Source organism: Solanum stenotomum, chromosome 9, assembly GCF_019186545.1.
Source record: "Solanum stenotomum isolate F172 chromosome 9, ASM1918654v1, whole genome shotgun sequence".
NCBI lineage: Eukaryota > Viridiplantae > Streptophyta > Magnoliopsida > Solanales > Solanaceae > Solanum > Solanum stenotomum.
In genome coordinates, this window is record NC_064290.1 from 7909064 (window position 1) to 7933290 (window position 24227).

Sequence of the window (24227 nt, forward strand, 5' to 3'; positions counted from 1 at the left end):
GGGGGGGGGGGGTAAAAAATAAAAAATTGAAATTAGAAATATCTTTTAAAAACAACTTTTAATATATTTTTGGGAGGGGTGGTGGTAGGGGGTGGGGGTAGGGGTGAGGGTGGGGTAAAAATATTGAATTTGAAAACAAACTTTAAATTTATTTTTTCGGGGGGGCTGGTTTGAGGGTAGGGACCAAATAAATTGATTTTTTCAATTTTTTAATTGGAAGTTGGAAGAGAGTTTTGGAAAATGTTTTACTTAAGTTTTGAAGGGAAGTCATTTTCCTTAAATTTGAGGAAAATGAGTTGATTTGGAAAACATTTTCCAAAACATTTAACCCAACCAAACATGAGAAAATTGGAAAACATTTTTCGGAAAATGTTTTCCTTCATACCAAACACACCCTTAATGTTCATTGTAATTACTTCATACATTGATTAATTACTTTCACCATTGCATTACTCTAAAATTTGATTTTGATAAAGAAATCTAACAAACAAATTAAAAAATAAAAGATGGATTTATTTATCATTTATTGAAAAGTTGACTTCAAAAAAATATTAAATTAGGATAGAATTGTAAACTTACTTAGTTTCTTTTTGCAAGTGAAATCTAAAAATGTGACATATAAAAAGAAACAGAGGTAGTATTTTATAAAAACACCTCATCATTTATTAATTCCAACTTGACAAGCTTGAAAAATGCACCATGAAAGCACTCACCTCCTCAACTTATGTACTCTATTACGGAAAAAAAAAACTTATATACTCTATTTTTATTTAGGTACAAGGCATGAAATATTCCTCAACTTTGCGATTTAAAGTTGATATATCCTCGTTATAAAAGTGGCTTACACAAGATATTTTTTGTACAACGCCAAATTTGAATTTTAAATATATCTATTTGTTACTGACCTTTGTCATTTTTATTTGTTTCTATACATGTAATGGTCCATGGTAGATGTAATTTGGAGTAATGAGGGCTAGATTTTTGCTGGGGGTTCTATAAATGGAACCTCTTTCATGTTAGTCATGTAGTGTTTTGGGGATAATAAGCTAACAACTAATTTATTGAGGTTTTGGCTAAATACTTCACGTATTCCACAAATAAGTCTGTATCATATCAATGATACGATAGCGATTCCTAAGTTTGCCTAATCTAATTATATGTGATCAATTGATTCATAATGAAAGCACTTGTAGATGGTCTTATGGGTAGAGCAGTCTTCCATAAAGATGACATTGTGGTTAATTTCTATTATGCTTTTTGGAAGGTTTGTCCGGATCTCTTTCTCGGTTAACCCACCCAATATTCGAGAGAGGTTAGACTTTGAATTGTAATACCTTGAGTTCCTTCTTTATTTCATTTTGTTTAATAATTGGCCTTTTCTCAATTGTTCTTGCACGAATGGAATACTGAGAAAAAAGGTAGAATTTAAATCCATTTAGACTTAAATAGTAATCTAATATTTTTGTTGATAGATTTCTTGAAATGGCCTTTTCTCGAACTCATAACCTTAGGAGTGTTTACCTTCCGAAAAACTTTCTCTGGTATTACTTTGAAAGTGTGGTTGATGCGAATAAGAAACAATAGTTTAAAGTGTGGTGCTATAGTAAAGGTACTAAAATTAGTTCCATTTTCTTAATATTCTTTACTAATGCAGCTGAATTCTTTACTCTCTCTGTGCTATATGAATTCTGATGCACTTTATGTCATGCAAAGGAAGCTAAAATGAAGGAAGCAATAAGAACAATTTAACAATTGATGAAGCTAAAGAAACACTCTTTGGACAGATCAAACACCATACAGCCTAAGGGCAAACGTCAGAACACAGTACAGAATTTCGCAGGGAATTAAACAGAAGGAATAGAACATATCAAAAGTGACGATGAAGCAGGTTTGACAAGTCCTCCATTGTTAGTTTTCCTAAGGCCTCTGAAGAACCACCGACTGTCCTGCAATCAGAGGAAAAACAAACAGTTAGGGGGAACAGAAAGAGCGGAGGACGGGAAGGTGGGAGAAAAGAAGTAATCTAATAAAAAGATTGATAATAACAATTTGCAAGGAAAATCATCAAAATGCTTTATTTTTGTCACAACACATATGCAACTATGTGACGACTGTAAGGAAAAGACACTTACCCTTCAAAAAGTAATTTCTTCTTCTGTTGCAACTCTATGATGTTCTCTTCAATTGTCTTCTCTATCACAAATCTCACAATCCTACAAATTAGAAGAAAATAATAAGCTCCATTCAATGGCCTCGAAAGTACAAGAAAGGCAAAACACACCAGACAGGTTTATATTGCCCTATTCGATGGATTCTATCTTGGGCTTGCTGCTCCACCGCAGGATTCCACCAAGGATCCATTAAGAAAACCTAGAAAGGATCAAGAGATGAGCCACCTAACATGAAATGTGTCGTGTGCTTATTCAACAGATAAATACGAGTCATAATAGTATCTTGAGCTGGTTCTTTGAGTGTGCAGAGAAGTGAAGTTAGGTATATCAAACGAACCAAATAACAGGAAATATAACAGGAATGCAATACTAGCTATGCACAAGCCTTAAGAATTTAGGGCAGTACCCAGAGAAAGAAAATAGATCCTTACATTTGATGCAACTGTAAGATTGAGAGCAACAGCTCCAGCTTTTAAACTCATAAGTAATATCCTGCAATCTGAATCCTCAGTGAATTTGTTAACTGCAGCATCTCTTGCGGCAATAGACATGGATCCAACTAATTGAACACAATTGATGCCCGACAGCTGAATACACACAATACAAGCTTCTTTTTAATTAGTCTGAAAGGAGGAATGGAATAGGAAGTAGAAAGTACCATTATATCTTACATTAAGAGAATACTGTATCAGATCCAAAAACGATGTGAACTGGCTAAAAACTATTCCTTTTGCAGAACCGTCCCTTTCAACCATGAACTTAATTTCTTCCCTCTACATTCAATAAAATTAAAAGTGAGCATCAAGAATGTATTTAGCAATATTATTCACAAGTAGAAGAATCAAAGAGTTAAGGGCAACGTCAATCAAATTAACAAGACTGAGATTCTTCAATACTTGTTCCACTGAGTGGGACACAACTAGTTTTATAAGCAGTTTGATTTTCTTCAATGCAATAGAACATGATGAAGATACAAGATCATGAGCTCACACCCCTTGGGTTAGAACATTATCTTAGTTCTGAATCTATTAATGGAATAAACCTGAGAATCACAATAATTTATGGTTTAGCGTCTGTATATGATGATGTGACATGACATCACTTGCTCTCTTTGTAAAAAGGAAAGAAATCCATAAGGCAAAGAAGAAAAGCAAACCGAGAAGAATATGATGATAGTGTAGAATGCAATTGCATACCAAAGCATCTATTTTAGTGCTCGTTTGGAATTTATCAAGCTGAATTCCGTTCAATATACTTGAGGAACTAAACCCTTTGACAGTAGGTTTATAATTAGAATCTCCCTTATCATTATTTGTAGTGAAGTCAAATGTGAGGAGTTTGGTACATGAAGGGCATGTCATTTTCTCCACACTTCCAGCTAAGCCTATCAAACATGCCTTGCAAAACACGTGCCTGCAAGAAGTAACCTGCAACAATCAAAAAGAGATGCACAGTTCAAAGAAGACTCTGTCTAATTTAGAAGTACTTGAAGGTGCTTGAAATTCTTGGACCTTGAATGGCTAACATAAAAATAATTTAATAAATGCAAAAAGGAGAGAGCTATCAAATTGACAATGAGCAATTGAAAGGTGCTTGAAGTTTCTGGATTTTTTTCTTTCCTTTTCTTCTCTCTTTTAGTATTTCTTGGTTTGGCAGGAGGGAGTGGGTAGAGGTGTGCAAACTCACTACTGGATCTTCCACTGCATCATGACATAGGTCGCATAATTTTTCAACATCTCCAGCCTCTTTATTGCCACGAGCCAACTCTTTTCTAGAGTACATCACAAGGTAACGATGATCAGCTGCCTGCCGATTAAAGAAAGACATTATATTGGTCAGACATTTTCTGCAATCAAATTTGGCTGATGACCCATAGTTCAGACGAAGCAAAAGAAAGGCCAGTGTTTGTATTTGCGCTCATATAATAGAAGGACAAGAAAACTAGAAGCAGACACTTCAAAATTAAGTTCACTGAGAAAAGGTTAGTACAAAACATTAGCTTTGACATGAGAAAATAGTTTAAGCAAACAACTATGTTTAATAACCTTTAGCAGTCATCTGGTAATGCACATCAAATAAGTAATCTGGAATGCACATCAAATAAGTCTTCCATAGTCCAATCTTTACACCAATTTTACATATTTGAGCAGTGAAAAAATGATACCTGTGGTCCCATAATTTCCTTGACCAAATTTTTGACAAACAACTATTTTTTATAAACCCCTTGACAAATTGAATTAACTATCCATTGTTATCTTCCAACTACACATCTAACCCCCCAGTCAGAAAAACAATGTAATACCGTCGTGATAAGCTTATACCGAGAAATGTTTATACAAAAATTACAGCTGAAAAGCGACATGAAACAGAAGATACAAGAAGAAGTTGCAGAATTTTCTTATCTATGCACACATAAGAAATGTATTGTCAATTAAAAAGGACTATGGGAAAGAGCAGAAAATGATATTTTGCAGAAAAAGAAAATTGGATAGAGATTGTGTGACCAAATCATGAAGGTCATGAGTAGGAATGTTGTAAGAAAAAGAATGAGGAGTAGGAATGTTGGTACCTGCCGTAGGCGTGTGATCATAGCAAAAATGTGACCATAGTTATTCATCAGAGTTCCATCCTCGACATATCTGCACCAAAATACAAAATGTGGATACAGTTATAAATAAAAATATCCTTGCTCCCTTACTTTTTGGCAGGTAATGGCACTAATGATTAAGAATTTTATGGGAAGAAAAAGATGTATAAGATCTTAATTTAAAAACCAAGATACTAACCCAATATGTTCAATAACTACTTAAGAACAAGCAATTATAGGAAACAGATTTAATGCAAGTAATCCATGCATAAGCAAGAGAACGGGATACACAGCAAAAAAAAAAACCAATGAGCCAGCAAATTGGTGCAGCTGGAGCCAAGAAAGTGGACTTGCAAGGAATAAGAGCTCGAGTTTGAAAAATACCTATCGAACTGTTCTCGACTTCTATTGTGCAATGACTTGTAGTAGTTAAATTCATTCACATCCAAAGAATCTTTTCTCATTATAACCTGAACCCAAAAATAGTAACCAATAATAGAAGATTCTTATCGAAATTGAAGCACATGACACTACTGCAAGACAGAACTTACAGTCTTTGTGGGAAGTGAAAGATCAGCAACTCTTTCCTTTTTGGTACGTCTTAGCATTAGGCTTTTCAGAATTTTGTGCTTCAACAAAACCATAGCATCTCCATGGATCCTCTCGTACATGTACCGCGTATTCGCTAAAGGGTTTTCAATATACTAGAAAAAAGAAAAAAAGAAGATGTTCAATTTTACTATGTCAGCAATAAGATGAAGCCTCAAAAATAAGTATATCATTAATTGTTAACTTACTTTCTTCCACCAGAGAAAGTGGCGTGCATGTCGGTAAGGCCCGGGACGGCACTGTGGGCATTCATCAGAGAAGCTGTAGAATTTATCAAAGAACAGATAGCACAAGATATTTCATAAGTAACATTGTTTGAGAAGCAAAAGTATAACAATATAAAGTAAAATAGATTTTGAGCCATTGTGTCTTTCATGCTAAGGGATAGGAACAAGGATTTAGAAAAAGAATCTTTGTGTCTACCTAAAATCAAGTCCGCTGCAATTACAATATTCGCAAAAGTAACAAGCATAAGGAGTAACTTGTAAGAAACGGACCTGTATAGAAGTGTAAAGAATTTAATTAACCTCAGAACTATAAAAAGTAAAGAAAATGTAGTGAAACCAGCAGAAATTAACTTACAAGTGAGTACAATTCTCCGATGTGGTTTTGCAGGGGTGTACCAGTTAAGGCCCACTTATAAAAAGATTCTAAAGCAAGAACCGCTTTTGTGGTGGGGGTGCTTACAGATTTGATATGATGAGCCTATGCCACAGAAGTTTAATCAGTTAAGAACATTGCAGATAAAAGATCTTGTGTCATATGAAATTTAGTAGTTCATATGACCTCTCAGCAGCTAGTTCATGTGTTACCTCCAAAGTGATGAAGCTAGACAAGGCACAAACTACAAACTACATGCCGCATTGTTCACCATGAAGATAGAAAATAGTGATCAACAGAATTGAAGATGAATTTCACATGGTGAGCAGTTAAGCAAAGCAAAGAACTTTAGGACAGAGATAAATTCGGTGCTCTTACATTTTGCTGAGTTTTAATAGCTGAAACATCATGGACATATTTACACCTACATTATTCAGCAGTTAACTGTATTGGTTTCTTCGTAATCACCACAAGATTCCAGTTAATGGCATAGGTTTCTTCATAATCACTAGCTCATTAAAAGTTCACCATACCAATCTCCACATTTACAACTCTAATAACATGACTTGAAAAACTGGTATTTATAAGAAAAAGGTTGTATAAACAGCAAATGAACCAAGAATGTTTTCAAACCTCCGATACTACAAAATAGAGAATGCCAATTGAAGAAAACAACAACATAATGTATGAATCTGTGAACGTATGACTTGCCTCATCCAAAATGATACGATCCCACTTCACCGAATGCAGAACTGACTTCCTCCTTGACACATCTTCACCAACACTGACTGAATTATCAATAGAACCAGCGTCACACAATTTTGAGTTCTTGCTGTTCTGCTTTGATTTTTTTGGCCTATAGTCAGCCTGGATAGTGGAGTACGTAGTAATGACAAAATCATATTCCTCCAGGTTGTACGTAAATTTCCCCCTGTTGGTGCCATGATAAAGAAGAGTTTTGTTGCTGTCTTTAGTGGTGCAACGTTCAATCTCTCGAAACCATTGCAAAGCTCCAATCACAGGACATACAACAAGAGTTCCTTTTACTGTTGGGAGTTCCTGGGAAGTACTTGGTGAAGACGACAATATACTGGAACCTTTCTTTAATTCGCGTTGAGCAAGCACAAGTGCTATGGCTTGAACCGTCTTCCCCATTCCCATTTCATCAGCAAGAATACCCCCATTAAATGTAGATTCTTCTTGCTTTATTGACCAAGCCAACCACTCCTTTTGGTACCTCAACAGTGGCAAGATCAAATCTGATGGTGGCTCAGCAGTTTCAGCAAGCGAGATGTAATCAGAATTATCTGCATAATTCTTAAGAATGACTTCATCCATTTCTTCTTCCAGTGTCTCCCATTTCAAAACTGATCCTCTTAGCCTTTGTGCTCTGTCACGTTTATATTTCCACAAATGGACACTGTGTCTTCGATCCGAATACATATCTTGACCCCTTTCGCCTTCAGTAAAACAAGAACAATTATCAATTTAATTCGAAAATTACACATTCATAGCATTTAACATTTCAATATGGATCTCCCATAAGGAATTTGATAGCAATAGGAGAAAATCAAAGATAACAGTCACCATTAGGGCATTCCAATTTACACACTTTTTCATTTTGGGGCATTTCAAAATCATCCAATTTTACACCAGAAAATCAAGAGCTTCAGAAGAAAAACAAAGAAGAAGAAGAAGACGAAGACGAAAATGAAGATGAAGAACCTGGAATTGGAAGATTCATTTTCCGAGAAAGCAGAGAGAAATTAAGAAGCTGAAATGGAACTGAAAAAGTTGAGCGGGAAGGACTATTTATATAGAGCACTATTGAAAATTAATCTAACTGATTAACAAATTAAAACCGCCATAAACTTTAACTAACTAATTTGATGACGTGTCAAAAGTTGCTGACATGTCAAATGAGCTGGATAATGAATGGTCTGATTTGAAGTATTTAAGGAATGAATATAAAATAATTCCTTTAATTTGTGTTTAGTTTTTTTTATGTTTAGAGTTAGATATCCATGCTAAAAAAAATTGTTGTTGGCTTTGACAAATTGATAACGGGGCTTTGGGATAAGTATAATTTTTATTATTTAATTATATTTTCAATCGATACTGTAAAAAGTTAATTTGCTTTACGATTTAACTAAAAAGTATGGCCGCGTGGGTGCAACATATTGTGTTGGACATTATATATATATTTTTTAAATTCCTTTTTAATTTTAAATGTCAACTACGTACCCATCAAATGAAGTTATTGTAGGAGACAAAAACTCAGTCTTTGAATAAGTTTGTATAATTGTAAAAGCGTGTATAAACACTTTTTATATATTTTTGTACAAGGTTAATACATTACTTAATTACCGTAAGTGGTTAATCTATTTATATTACTTTAAAAGCATGAACTCCTAACTTGAATGTTAAATTAATATAATATCCCTAATTTTGGTTGTGAGTTTTTCGACACTTTTTCGATAAGTTGTGACTTTTTTCAAAGGTTTGTGATTTTTTGATGAGTTGTGACTTTTCCCGAGAGTTGTGACTTTTTCAATAAGTTGTGACTTTTCCAAAGAGTTGTGACTTCTCGAAAAGGTCATGACTTTCTAGATAAGACACAAAAAAATATTTGTTCATACTATCCTTTGTTGACTATAAATAGAGGGGTTTCCTCTCATTTTTCAACCACAGTTTTTTTTAATCTTCTACTCTTCTTCTTCTTGCATTTTAATAAATTTCGTGTGATTTATTGACGTGTGAGTTCGAAGTTTAGCGGAATATGAGGTACCACTATTCTGATGAAGTAAATCATTCTATCCTAAGATTGTATATTCCATAATCTCAAGTACTTGAGGAAAATAATTTTGATGATATAATAATTATTATTTTTTACTTAATATATACATTAGTATGTAATGTTTCAATATATGAAGTTAACATGATGTAGTCTGAATTTTTATTTTTTTTGTTAACAATTTTTCTTGTGATATAGATAGATTCTTCTAAATAACTTTTTCCAAAATTATTAGACTTCTTAAGAGTTAGATAATTGTCACGATTTATGTTTTTGATGCTCAAGACAAAAGAATAACTTTATTTATCAATTCTACTTATGTGATTTAAATTGTCAGGAAGTTTGCTTCAAAAATAGTTATTATTATATAAACAATGCCCTTTTTTGTTTTACTTATTTACTATTTCTTAAAATTTGAGTATTTTAGACGAATAAAAATTCATATGACTTGTAATAATGCCAGTTGAAGATTGTATTAGCTTAATTTTTATTATTTATTTAATAACTAATTTTTATGAGATAAATATATATATATATATATATATATATATATATATTTATATATATATTTATATTTATATATATTAGGTATATATATTTAAATTAAAATATTATACATGTCACAAATGTATTTTCAAGCTAACAAGATCTTCTAACTTTAAAATATATTATTTTACAATGTTTTGAGTTATTTTTTTTTTAAAATACGCACAACAAATGTGAAAATATGTGAATGTATATGAACCGTTTAAAATTTATTATTTACAAAATAAATTTTATATTCGATAATATGGAATAAACATTATCATTTTGTCCCTACACTAAATTAAAATCTAATAACTAATAAAAAAAATAGTAACATTAATTGAAAGTCCTGTTTATTTATGTAAGTATAAAATTTATTAGAAATTCAACTATTGCACATTAATTCTTTAGTCATAACATTATAAATTCTCTTAGTTATTACTAATTATTGCAAATGTTATTCACACTCTTTTACATTCTTCAGTTATAATATTATGAATTCTTATAGTTATTACATTAATTATTTCTGTCTTTCATCTTTCCTTATATTAAACTTTGACCAATTATTTTTCATATTTTTATACCATCCCTATATATGTGATAACATGATGTTGTTATTTTTCCTTTGACGAATAATGGTTGGTTGAATAAATTGAAAATCATTTACAAGTATATGAACTATATCTTTGTAAAGTGTAAGATAAACAAGTGATTATATATATGATTCCACAGATATAATATATTCTTTAATTTTAATTTTTTAGCTTTTTCGGTAAAAAAAAGGAAACATTTCTTAGTTACCTATGGACAATCAGATAACCATCTTTGATTTATGTACACAGTCAATCGAGAAGCCAAATATAAGAGCCAACAACAACAACAACGTCATCCATTATATTATAACTTAGAAAATAAAAATTAATGTACAAAAAATAGTTCTAAAAAATAAAATGTAGTTGTTCTCTTCACATGTTCACATGACATTTAAATAATTTAACGTAGAATACATGTGCAAAGCAAATCTGGTTAGATGATAAGAAAAATGCCCAACAAATATAACAAAGAGATTACTAATGAACAATAACAATAGTTCTCAAAGACACCTTTGTATTGATAAACTGAACCAACTACAACTTCTGTAAACAACAACAATACTTGATAAACTATATTTAAAGCAATTTGAAATACAAGAAGAAATAACTAGTGATAGATAGATAAAAGAAATGGGATGAGAAGATAGAGTGAAGAAGGAGATGAGAAACTAGAGAAATAGAGATAAAGATCCATCATGATTTTGCTTGCCCCATTATGCCCAGTACTTGTTCTGTTTATACATTTTGTTGCAGCAAACTCTGTCCTTTGTCACGTGACCTCCCACTCTTCCAAACATAATCGCCGAGTCTTTTAGGAGGAATTACTCTTCTAGAGCTCTTACGTGGCATATCCATGTGATTATTCTCCGTGGCATCCCCATGTCATCCAGGTCAGCAACTTGACTCATCTTGTTCACAACAACAAATATCGTCTATAAGGTAATATTAATGAGATACGATTAATTACAAGATTGAACCTCATCAAACTGAAATAAATATATACATTATTGCATTTAACTAATAAAATTTTTCATTCACCATCTTTATAGGTTCGCGTGAATAAGAGATATATATATATATATGACGATCCACATTTAACATTCACAAAAGAATCTGCAATATTAATTTGTGCAAAGTATATTGTTCACATCTTCGCTTAAATAAGCAATACTATTTACTATAACATATATTTTCTGAATTGGTAATCACGTGCAATGCACGTGTCAAAAAACTAGTATTGTATAAACACGACTGTAAAAGAATTTTTTTGGCTATGCAGGTATCAACTGAAAATATTGCTACATGGGTACAATATGTTGTGTTGACAGTATATTTTTAAAAAAAAAAAATCAAAAAAGTATTATAATAATACAATTGATTTATTTCATCAAATAATTATACAATTGAAAATCGTTAGACTTCTTTTTAATTATGTATTTATCATCTAAATCATAGTTAGAGACTTTTTTTTGTTAATTATTAAATCTTGGTTATTAAATTTAACATATGTCATGTGTTCCCGATTCAATCAACAACTTATAAGAGAAAATAAAGAAAAGTCAAATGAAGACGAGCCGAATCTCACGAAAAAAGAGCAGAATCCGGCAACAAAGAAAAAGTAAAGTTGCAAACGGACGAAGTAGTTCAAAAGTTGATTAAGACATTGATAAAAATGATTTTTAGTTCTAATTAGACTAGTTATGAGTTAATTTAGTAATTTCAATTACCACACAACTACACAAAATAATTAAGATTTATTGATGAATCTTGGAAATAAACTACCATTTTCATAGCAACAAAGAAAAAATCACAAATTGTTGTCCAAAATCTTTATAGACAAGGTGATGTGGCACCCTTTATAACCTCCATTCATATTTATCTTTTTTCTCCTCTTTTTTTTTTGACATTTTTTATTTTTCCTACTTAAAAAAATATCAAAATATAATTTCTTCATTTTTTAAAAATTATAAACCTTTCATTAAAAGCTTTTAATAACATTAACATCTATACATTTTTTTAGGTAATAAAATCATTTTATATACGAAAGTAGGCATTAACATCGGTAGTAATCCCTCCAGTTGATTGCATATTTAGTTTTGTGACATATGTCCACTTTAAAATCTGATGGCCAACATTTACTTAAATAACCAACCTCTTAAACCGTGGTTAAACCTCCTAATTATCTAACATAGTTCTTTCCTTATCTACTGATCAAACAATTAAGGTCAAAGATCTCTGGCTGAAAAGATATTTTTTTTCCGTGAAAATCATTGAGAAACGCAGCAATTATCAACAAGTTCAGAAGATTAAATCACCTAGATGGTACAACGACAACAATCAAAGATCACAAGAAAATAAAATATTAGTTGATGAACAGAAGTTTTTCCGGAGACGAAAGTTATTGGGTTATGACTGATGAAAGAAAATTGGTCACACTCGTCCAAGATTTTCATAGTTTAGAAAAGCTTAAATTAGAATACAAGGATGCTTCGAAAAGAGACGATTCTTATTTCTTCTTAAATAAAATCATTACAAACAAAAGTATTATAAAAAGAGGGGAAAATGCATAAGTATCCCCAGCCTATGCCCGAAATCTCAGAGACACATCTAACTTTTACTAAGGTTCTATTACCCCCGAACTTAATTTATCTATAATATTCTACCCCTTTTCGGCCTACGTGGCACTATCCTTGAAAAAATTGTCAACATGCTTTGGGCCCACAAGATAGTGTCACGTAGGCCAAAAAGGGATAGAATATTACATATAAAATAAGTTCGGGGGTAATAGGATCTTAGTAAAGATTAGGTGTGTCTCTGGGATTTCGGGCATAGGCTGGGAGTACTTATGCATTTTCCCTAAAAAGAGAGTAAGAGTAGCTCAAATTCACCGTACTTCAACGTTACACATTTAATTTTGTATGCAATTTAGTTTTCTACTCATATTAAAAATTAATCTCTGTATAATGTTAGAGGATTAGAGACCAAACTCTATTTAATTAGAGTTATCGGAAGAATGAACAAAATACATGAACAATCGAAGTTTTAAAATCATAAAATTGAGTTTAATGTTTATAGAAGCAGCAAGATGTAGAGATGACAAATTAAATAACAAGATTCTCGCCTAAATTTATGCTTTTAACTGGATTGAATAAGAACATGTGGGCTCAAGGGTACAAACAAGCCAATGATCCAGATGATTTCTGCAACAGTTGAGGCAAGACTCATATACTCAGCCTCAGCTGAACTCCTAGAAATAGTGGATTGTTTCTTGGACTTCCATGAGATTGGTGAATTCCCATACTGCACTAGGTAACCAGTGATGGACTTCCTGGTGTAACACAAGACCCCAGTCTGCATCACAATAAGCCTGCAATGAACCTGTGGATGTTGACACAAGAGTCAAATCCTGGTTTGAGGCCGAAAATCGATTCTGGAGGTAAGATGGGGTCTCGGGTCGAGGCTGGAAGGCGAGTCTTGAGTTGAAGTACAGTCCCGAGCCTTGATCAAGATTAAGATCCCAAGTTAGGGTCAGAAGTCGAGTCTCGGGTTGGGGTAGGGAGTCAAGTAAGGACTTGACTCTCAACCCCGACCCCGACTGCCAATCTGAGATCTCAACTAAGGCCTCTCCCAACCACGAGACTCGACTCGTAACCTAGACCCCACTCGAGTCTAGACTGCATGGTGTGGTAGAACAAAGTTTTGAAAAATGTTTTCCTTACTTTACATCCTCTATCCCAATCTATGTGGAACTCTTTTCTTTTTACTCTAGGACTAAATAAAATATGTTAAACTTTTTTATAATTAGAAACAATTCAATTTAAAATTTTCCTTTTAACTTAAAAAATAATTATAACCACATAAATATCTAAAATTTGTTTTACACCACAAATTTCAAAAAGTTGGCACATAAATTAGAATGGTGGGAGTAAATTTGCTAATTCTTTGAACTCCCAAATGACTTTCTATAAGCAATTCATACGTAGGGATGACAATGGGGCGGGACGGATATGTTTTATGCAGGTGAGGGGTAGGTTGAAACTTTTTTTAAGGAACATAGTGTGGATGCGGGGCGGGTTGTAGAAATTGCAACTCACTCTCAACTCGCCACTTTCTTTTTGAAGTTTTTGGTGGAGTTCACCTTTACAAAACTTAACCTTGTTTTAAATTTTTATTGATATCAATCATTTATTTAGTTCTCAAGTTCTACAAGATTTCAACTACTCAATTTCACTTAATTAGTTTCTAATATTGAATATTAAAAAAATATTTATATGTTAGTCCAGACTTCTATCTCTCTTAAGCTACACTATAATTTTCTGGAAACACTTTAGCTACACTATAATGTGAAGCCTTGTAATTTTCTGGAAATTGTATTATTTTGTGTTTGACAAAAAAAAAATTAGAAAACAATTGAAACATAAGCTTGACCCACAGATTCACTAACCCCTTCTATTAAACAAGAAACGAGAAAAAATATATGTATTTCCAACTACATGATTGAGACGAAGATCTATATATATATATATGCCAGTTGGAAATAGTATAACAATTACAAGTTTATTTACTTAGCAGAAAAATAAGAAAAAAAGTTTTATTAATTTTATTTGTTGTGCGAAACTTAATCAAGAAAGAAAAAGATCATGCAGGGTGTAGCAAGGCGGGTCTATGCAGGGAAGTGGGTGATTGGAAACACAATTTTGTGCTAGGTGGGGCGGGGTGGGACGGGTTAGTATGTTTGCGGGTCTATGCAGATTTGCCCCGCCCCATTGCCATCCCTATTCATACATTTACAAGTAAAGCAAAAAGAAACAAAACAAGTTCAAGAAAGTCCCCTATGTTGTAATATAACATCCCCAGTACACTTATTGATGGGTGATTCAGGCAACCAGATGATTAATTATCTTTACAAGAATTCTGTTTCTGCCCATGAGCTTCATATGCCAATGTTTTTGCAAGGATGCTTCCATGACCTTGCCTTGAGGGTATGGACTCTGATGCACTTTTTATCATGCAAGTGAAGTTAAAATGGAAGGAAACAATAACAACAATTGATGAAGCTAATGACTAATGAAGGTGTAGAAGCAACAGAAACACTCTTTGGACAGATCAAACTCCATACAGCCTAAAAGCAAATGCCAGAACACTTTTCACAGAATTTTCCTAGAAGCTGAACAATGCAAATGTCAATTAGTTTGCCAAACCGAAGAAATAGAACATATCAAAAGTGATGATACAACAGGGACATCAAGTCCTCGTTTGTTAGCTTTCCTAACGCCTCTGAAGAACCACCAATTGTCCTGCAATCAGAGGAAAAACAAACAGTTAAGGAAAAAATGGTTTTCTAGAGAATGAGCAGCCGAAGGGAGCAAAGAAGGAATCTAACAAAAGATTGACAATAACTTGCAAGGGAAAATCATCAAAATACTTATTTTTTGTCAGAACACATATGCAACTATGTAGACGACTATAAAAAAAACACTTGCCCTTCAAAAAGTAATTTCTTCTTCTCTTGTAACTCTAAGATTCTCTCTTCAATTGTATTCTCAATCACAAATCTCACAATCCTGCAAATTTGAAAACAACAATAAGCTCTATTCAATGGTCACCAAAGCAGAAGAAATACAACACACACTTGACTGGTTTATATTGCCCTATTCGATGGACTCTATCTTGGGCTTGCTGCTCCACTGCAGGATTCCACCAAGGATCCATTAAGAAAACCTAGCAAAGATCAAGAGATGAGCCACATAACATGTGCTTATTCAACAGATAAATACAAGTCATAATTGTATATCAAATGAACCAAATAAAATGAACCTGAAGAGTGGAAGAATGCAACACTAGATATGCACAAGCCTTAAGAATTTAGAGTGGTTCACAGAGAAAAAAAATAGATCCTTACATGTGATGCAACTGTAAGATTGAGGGCAACACCTCCAGCCTTCAAGCTCATAAGCAATATCTTGCAAATTGCATCCTCAGTGAATCTTTTAAGTGCAGCATCTCTTGCGGCAATAGACATGGATCCAACTAATTGAACACAATTGATGCCACACAGCTAAATACACACAACACAAGCTTCTTTTTTGTTAGTCTGGAAAGAAGAGAAAGTAGGAAGGAGAAAGTACCATTATGTCTTACATTAAGAGAATACTCTATCAGATCCAAAAACGATGTGAACTGGCTAAAAACTATTCCTTTTGCAGAACCGTCCCTTTCAAACATGTCGCTAATTTCTTCCTTCTACATTCAATAAAAGTAAAAAATGAGCTATTTCTGAAGAATTTAGAGCGGTTCACAGAGAAAGAAAATACAAGATCATGAGCTCACACCCCTTGCTTTCCTTGTGAAAAGGAAAGAAACCCATAAGACAGAAGAAAAGCAAGCTGAGGAGAATATGATGAATGCAGTTGCATACCAAAGCTTCTATTTTAGTGCTTGTCTTGAATTTATCAAGCTGAATTTTGTTCAATATACTTGAGGACCTAAACCCTTTGACAGTAGGTTTAGAACTAGAATCTCCCTTATCTTTATTTCCAGTGAAGTCAAATGTGAGGGGTTTGGTACATGAAGGGCATGGCGCTTCCATTACACCTTCAGCTAAATAATTCATACACGCCCTGCAAAACACGTGCCTACAACAAGTAACCTGCAAAAATCAAAAAGAGATGCACAGTTCAAAGAAGACTCTGTCTAATGTATAAGGAGTTTATACTAGAAGTACTTTCGATAAAATCTCTATGTCTATGCCCCTAGAAAGAGAGTATCCCAAATACTCAACAACTTCATGAGAACTCCAACAATTTTTCGAGCTCCAAAGACGGTAAATGGCATTTAAAGAGTGTACATACAATAGTCAGGCTGGCATTGAGCAATTGAAAGGTGCTCGATGCTCTTGGACCTTGAACAACCAGCATAAAAATAATTTAATAAATGCAGAAAAGGAGAGAGCTATCAAAAATTGAACTTCAGCTGAGTAACTTGTTTGGTATTCCTTTCTTCTCTCTCTCTTTTCCTATTTCTTGGAATGGGGGAGGGAGTGGGTAGAGGTGCGCAAACTCACTTCTAGATCTTGCACTGCATCATGACACCAGTCACATGATTGTTCAACATCTCTAGCCTCTTTATCACCACTAGCCAACTCTTTTCTAGAGTACATCACAAGGTACGGATGATCAGCTGCCTGCCAATTAAAGAAAGACATTATATTGGTCAGACATTTTCTGCAATCAAATTTGGCTGATGACCCATAGTAAGACAAATATATGTATGAGAGGCAAGTTCAGGCGAAGCAAAAGAAAGATCAGTTCCTGTATTTTCGCTCATAAAATGGAAGGACAAGAAAACTAGAAGCAGTCACTTCAAAATTAAGTTCACAGATAGAAAATGATTAGCTTTTAGATGAGAAAATAATTTAAGCAAACATCTAATAAGGAGAATTGAGAAAATAAAATTATACTAAGAAAATTTTTATACAAAAACTACATCAGAAAAGTGATATGAAACAGAAGATACAAAAAGAAGTTGCAGAACATTCATATCGATGCACATATAAGAAATGTATTGTTAATTAATCAGGACTAATCAAAAGAGCAGAAAATGAATTTTGCAAGAAAAGAAAATTGGATAGAGATTGTGAAACCAAATCATGAGGGTCATCGGTAGGGACAGGTCAAGAGAACCAAAGTCGAAAGGAAGGAAAACGAGAAGAAGTTAAAAGAAAAAGAGTGATTCGGGATGACTAATTTCACCTATAAAATGACCCTGCATGACAAAAGGATAAACACATGCTTATACTATTTGCACTAACTGCATTGGATCCAGTAAAAAATGAATAAATCGATTTAGAAAGCTTAGCACTGGAATCACCAAATTTAAGCATCAAAGGGAGTCAATTAGAAAAAAAAAAACAAAAGATGAATTCAAGAATCCATTACAATCAAGAATGTTCAAGGTTTCACACATATAGAGCATTTTCTTGGTACCTGCCGTAGGCGTGTGATCATAGCAAATATGTGACCATGCTTATTAATCACATTTCCATCCTGGACAAATCTGCACCAGAAAACAAAATGAGGATACAGTTAGAAATAAAAATATCCTTGCCCCCTTCTTACTTTTTGGCAAGGTAATGGCACAAATGATTAAGAATTTTATGGGAAGAAACAGATGTATAAGATCTTAAGTTAAAAACTAAGAAACTAATCCATTCCATAACTACTTGAGAACAAAAAACTGTAGGAAACATGATACACAGCCAAAAGAAGAGAAACAATGGGCCAGAAAATTGGCGCAGACGTAGACAAGCAAAGTGGACTAGAAGGAAGAATAACTCGAATTTGAAAATTGTTACGGGGTTATTTAGGGACTTTACCAATGTCCACTTAAATTACCTAACTAATAGACAACTTAGTTTGGTAGGATAACAGTTAGGAGATAGTTAATTAGTACTATTAAGCTAATCTTTTTCTAATTCAATGTATAAGAAAGTATATCTCTTGTACAATCAGAACATCAATAAGAATTCAAGAATTTCTCTATCAATACTCTCATCTTTTCTCCTTCATGCTTAATTAGTGTTCTCGAATTCACTGCATGTTCAAATAATAGCAAAACTGAAATACCAAAGAGATAGCATACATATCGAGCTGTGCTTGGCTTCTACGGCACAATGTCTTGTAGTAGTCGTATTCTCTATCATCCAAAGAATCTTTTCTTACTGTAACCTGAATGAACCCATAAAAGTAACCAGTAAGAAGATTCTAATCGAATTGAAGCACACGACACTAGTGCAAGCAGAACTTACAGTCTTTGTGGGAAGTGCAAGATCAACAGCTCTCTCTTTTTTGGTACGTCTTAGCAATAGGCTTTTCAGAATTTTGTGCTTCAACCACACCATCGCATCTCTACCTTCATCATCGTATGACCATAAAGGTTCTTCAATATACTAGCAAAAAAGAAGATGTTTCAACTTAACTATGTCAGCAATAAGATGAAGCTTCAGAAGTATGTAAATTCTTAACTATTAACTTACTTTCTTCCACCAGAGGAAGTGGCTTGCAGGTTGGTGGAAGCACTGTGGGCACACATCGGAGAAGCTGTAGAATTTATCGTAGGACAGACAACACAAGATGTTTCAAAAGTAACACCGATTGAGAAGCAAAATGATTAGAATATAAAGTAAAATAGACTTTGAGCCATTGTGAATTTCACACTCAGGGGTAGGAACAGGGATTTAAAAAAGAATCTTTGTGTCTACCTAAAATCAAGTCCAGTGCAATTACAATCTTCGCAAAAGTAACAAACATAAGGGGTAACTTGTAAGAAACGAACCTGTATAGAAGTAAAGAATTTAATTAACCTCACGATTAAAGAAGTAAAGAAAATGTAGTTTAACTAGCAGAATTTAACTTACAACTGAGTACAATTCTCCAATGTGGTTTTGCAGGGGTGTACCAGTTAAGGCCCACTTATAAAAAGATTCTAAAGCAAGAACCGCTTTTGTGGAGTTGCTGTGTACAGATTTGATACAATGAGCCTACGCCATAGAAGTTCAATCAGTTAAGAACATTGCAGATAAAATGTCATATGAAATTTAAGAGTTCTACGCTCAGGACTCAACAGCTAGACCAGGCACAAACTACAAACCACATGCAGCATCATTCAAGGGCAACAGAGAGAACAGAAGTTAAGTGTGTAGGTTTCTTCCTAACCACCATAAGATTCTTCACATTCTAATAACCAGCATAGCTGTTAGCACATTATTCAGCAGTTAACATGATCAACTTGAAAAAAATTGCATAAACAGCAAATGAACCATGTACCTGGAAATGCGAAGTTACGAAAACAAAAAACTTAATGCATGAATCTATGAATGTATGACTTGCCTCATCCAAAATGATACGATCCCACTTCACTGAATGCAGAACTGACTTCCTCCTGGACACATCTTCACCAACACTGCTGTTCTGCTTTTTCCTTTTTGGCCTATAGTCAGCCTGGATAGTGGAGTATGTAGTAATGACAAAATCATATTCCTCCAGTTTGTACATACATTTCTCCCTATCGGCGCCATGATAAAGAAGAGTTTTGTTGCTTCCTTTAATCGTGCAACGTTCAATCTCACGAATCCATTGCAACGCTCCAATCAAAGGACACACAACAAGAGTTCCTTTTACTGTTGGGAGCTCCTGGGAAGTACCGAGTGAAGACGACAATATACTGGAACCACTAGTTGCTTTCTTTAATTCGCATTGAGCAAGAACAAGTGCTATGGCTTGAACCGTCTTCCCCATACCCATTTCATCAGCAAGAATACCCCCTTTGAATATAGTTTCTTGCTTTAATGACCAAGCCAGCCACTCCTTTTGGTACCTGTTAGAGAATCATAAAGTTATATGTTTCCTTGTTATAATATTCTAGCTGATTCTTAGGGATTTAGATATTTAGTTACCTTAGTTAGTCTTTTCTTTACCTGTATTTAAATCATTGTCTTCTTCGGATAATATACATTGAAATTACTCCATACTTATGTTGTAACAGTACCTCAATAGTGGCAAGATGAAACATGTCTTATCACCTCTTCAAATAAATGGGTAATTGATTCAGGTGTCACAAATCAAATGACTGGTAATTCTAATATTTTCTTTAGCTTTCAATCACACAAATCTCCCTCTCCCATCACTGTAGCTGATGGGTCTACTTGTACTAGTGTTGGATTTGGAACTGTTAAGCCAACCTCTTCTATTACTCTATCATTTGTGTTAAGTCTACCAAAATTGGCTTTTAATTTGATCTCTGTTAGTAAACTTACGAGAGACCCTAATTGTTATATTTCATTCTTTTCCGATCATTGCATGTTTCGCGATCTTAAGACAAATCAAATTATTGGTAAAGGGCATGTATCTGATGATCTTTACATCCTTGATGAGTGGGAGTCTCAACCTGTTGTTTGCTCTAGTATCGTGTCTCCATATGATGCACATTGTCGATTGGGACATCCTTCTTTACCTCTATTAAAGAAGTTGTGTCCTGAGTTCCAGAATATTTCTTCATTGGAATGTGAAGCTTATTGATTTGCAAAAAATTATCGCACATCATTAAGTCAAAGGGTAAATAAGCGGATTGGGTCAACTTTTGAGTTAATTAATTCTGATGTTTGGGGACCATGTCCTATCATTTCTAAAACTGGGCATAAGTACTTTATTACTTTTGTGAATGATTTCTCTTGGATTTACTTTATGAAGAGTCGCTCAGAAGTGTTTACTCACTTTTGTGCTGAAGTCAAAACTCAATTCAATGCTTCAGTATGTATTCTAAGAAGTGACAATGCTAAAGAATATGTGTCAGAAATATTTCAGTCATATATGAGACAACATGGTATTCTTCATCAATCTTCTTGTGTTGATACACCCTCTCAAAATGGAGTTGTTGAGAGAAAGAATAGACATTTACTTGAGACAGCTCGAGCACTTATATTTCAAATGAAGGTTCCTAAATAGTTTTGGGTTGATGCAGTCTCTACGACTTGCTTTCTTATTAATTGCATGTCGTCTACTGTGTGTGCTGGTAATATGCCTTATAGTGTTCTCTTTCCAAACAAGTCACTTTTTTCGGAGGAACCTAAGGTATTTGGATGCACGTGTTATGTTCGAGATGTTCGACCATTTGTTACCAAGTTGGATCCCAAGGCATTGAAGTGCGTTTTCCTAGGTTATTCTCGCCTCCAAAAGGGGTATCGGTGTTATTCTACTAAACTTGGCAGATATTTGGTGTCAATTGATGTGGTATTTTCCGAGTCTATGCCAGTCTTCTATGCACCTCCAATTTCTACAAGTCAGGAGGAGGAAGATGAGTGGTTAGTCTATCAAGTTACCCGTGTTTTGACGGAAGAATCAAATGTTGTCTCTCCATCTCCCAATTCTTTTATTGAGGATCAATCGACTATTGTCCCATCAATTCCTACTCCATTGGCGGTAGTAAGACCACCAGTTGTTCAATTTTACTCGACGAGGCGAGAGACCAATGATACATGTCCTACAACAATCCATTTGCCACCAAATCCTGCAGAAAATCTTGACCTCCCTATTGCTCTTCGCAAAGGTACTTGTAGTTGCAAATCCACATATTATATTGCTAATTTTGTTTCTTATGATGGCTTATCCTCTGCATCTAGATCTTTGATTGCCTCTCTAGACTCTATCTCTGTACCCAAAACAATGAAAGAGGCTTTGAATCATCCTGGATGGTATGATGCAATGCTTGATGAAATACATGCCTTAGAGGAAAATCACACATGGGATTTGGTGGATTTACCCAAGGGAAAGAAATCAATGGGATGTAAGTGGGTCTTCACAGTTAAAGTTAATCCAGATGGGTCTATAGCAAGACTTAAGGCTAGACTTGTGGCTAAAGGATATGCTCAAACCTATGGGGTAGATTATTCAGACACTTTTTTCTCCGGTTGCCAAACTCACTTATATCCACCTGTTCATTTCTCTAGCTGCTTCTCAGAATTGGCCTTTACATCAGTTAGATATTAAAAATGCATTCCTTCGTGGTGATCTTCAAGAGGAAGTTTATATGGAGCAAATACTTGGTTTTGTTGCTCAGGGGGAGTATGGAAAGTTTGTCATTTGAAAAAGAACTTGTATGGCATGAAACAAAGTCCTCGGGCTTGGTTTGGCAAGTTCAGTGAGGTAGTTCAGGATTTTGGGCTGAAAATGAGCAAATGTGATCACTCAGTCTTCTACCGACAATCATCAACAGGCACTATCCTCCTTGTTGTATATGTTGATGATTTTGTCTCACAAGAAGTGATTATGCAGGGATTTCTTCCCTTAAGTCTTTTATGCATACTAGATTTCATACAAAGAACTTGGGCCAATTGAAATACCTCTTGGGAGTAGAAGTGAACAGAAGCAAGAAGGGAATTTTTTTGTCTCAGAGTCAATTGAAATATTATTGACCTGCTTGCAAACACTGGAAAGTTGGCAGCTAAACCCTGCAATACTCCAATGGTACCCAATGTACATCTTATGAAAGATGACAGTGATCCTTTTGATGATCCAGAAAGATATAGAAGGTTGGTTGGGTAGTTAAACTACTTGACTGTGACACGTCCAAATATTGTTTTTGCAGTAAGTGTTGTTATCAGTTCATGTTCGCACCATCGGTCAAAGATTGGGAAGCTGTGGAGCATATTCTATGTTACTTAAAATGAGCTCCTAGACATGGCATATTGTATTACAATCATGGTCATACTCGTGTGGAGTGTTTTGTAGATGTTGAATGGGCTGGATCCAAAATTGATAGAAGATCTACAACAGACTATTGTGTCTCTGTTGGAGGGAATCTAGTATCATGGAGGAGTAAGAAGCAAGGTGTTGTATCTCGATCCAGTGCATAATCTGAGTACAGAGCTATGTCGCAATCCACATGTGAAATTATATGGATACATCATCTCTTAACTGAAATTGGGTTAAAGCATCATACACCAGCAAAACTTTGGTGCGATAATCAAGCTGCTCTTCATATTGCCTCAAATCCGGTGTAACATGAAAGAACTAAACATATTGAAGTTGATTTTCATTTTATTTTTTTTTGATAACCGAGAAATTCGTCTGTGACCCGCCCTTTGGACCAATCACAGCCTTCAAACCCCGGTGGATAATGGGCCGCCCCTCTACCCTTCTCCACTTAAATACCAGGCTTCGCTTTGCATGGTGTGGGGCTTGAACCTGCGACCTAAGCCACAAATCCTCCACCTTTTGCCACTTGAGCTAGGCCTTGGGGGCAAGTTGATTTTCATTTTATTCGTGAGAAGATTCAGGAGAATCTGATTTCCACTGGCCACTTGAAGACAGGAGAGCAACTAGCTCATTTGTTGACAAAAGCGTTGAATGGAATTCGAGTTGATTACCTTTGTAACAAGCTGGGCATGATCAATATCTATGCTCCAGCTTGAGTAGGAGTGTTAGAGAATCATAAAGTTATATGTTTCCTTGTATATAATATTCTAACTGATTCTTAGGGATTTAGATATTTAGTTACCTTAGTTAGTCTTTTCTTTACCTGTATTTAAATCAGTCTTCTTTGGATAATATATATTGAAATTACTCCATACTTTTGTTGTAATAGTACCTCAATAGTGGCAAGATGAAATCTGATGGTGGCTCGGCAATTTCAGCAAGCGAGACATTCTGAATATCCAAGACTAAATCATTTGAATAATTCTCCAGAAGGAATTCATTCATTTCTTGTTCCACTATTTCCCATGTCAAAACTAGTCCTCTTATATATTGCATCCACTCACGTTGATGTCTCTTTATATCTATCCTTCTCAACAT

At 34.3% G+C, this 24227-nt stretch overlaps 1 protein-coding gene across 1 annotated transcript; it reads right to left on the reverse strand.

The window, feature by feature from the left end:
* Positions 1–1732: 1732 nt before the first annotated feature.
* On the reverse strand, positions 1733–24227 carry LOC125877061 (ATP-dependent helicase rhp16-like). Its single transcript, XM_049558371.1, has 15 exons — positions 24022–24227; positions 19704–20253; positions 19295–19417; positions 19139–19212; positions 18914–18977; positions 18686–18826; positions 18520–18605; positions 17865–17934; positions 16943–17062; positions 16298–16528; positions 2843–2944; positions 2603–2758; positions 2282–2370; positions 2133–2213; positions 1733–1946 (listed from the first exon to the last, which is right to left on the reverse strand). The coding sequence occupies exons 1-15, from the start codon at positions 24225–24227 to the stop codon at positions 1868–1870; spliced, it is 2172 nt and encodes a 723-aa protein (XP_049414328.1). The 3' UTR covers positions 1733–1867.

What these genes read in the sequence shown, in the direction of transcription:
- LOC125877061 (XM_049558371.1), bottom strand. Translation starts at nt 24,227, where the DNA reads ATGTTGAGAAGGATAGATATAAAGAGACATCAACGTGAGTGGATGCAA. An exon ending in TCGTAACTTCGCATTTCCAG is followed by an intron (nt 19,418 to 19,703) that starts GTACATGGTTCA and finishes TCTATGGCGTAG; the next exon opens with GCTCATTGTATCAAATCTGT. An exon ending in TTGCACTTCCCACAAAGACT is followed by an intron (nt 18,606 to 18,685) that starts GTAAGTTCTGCT and finishes GGGTTCATTCAG; the next exon opens with GTTACAGTAAGAAAAGATTC.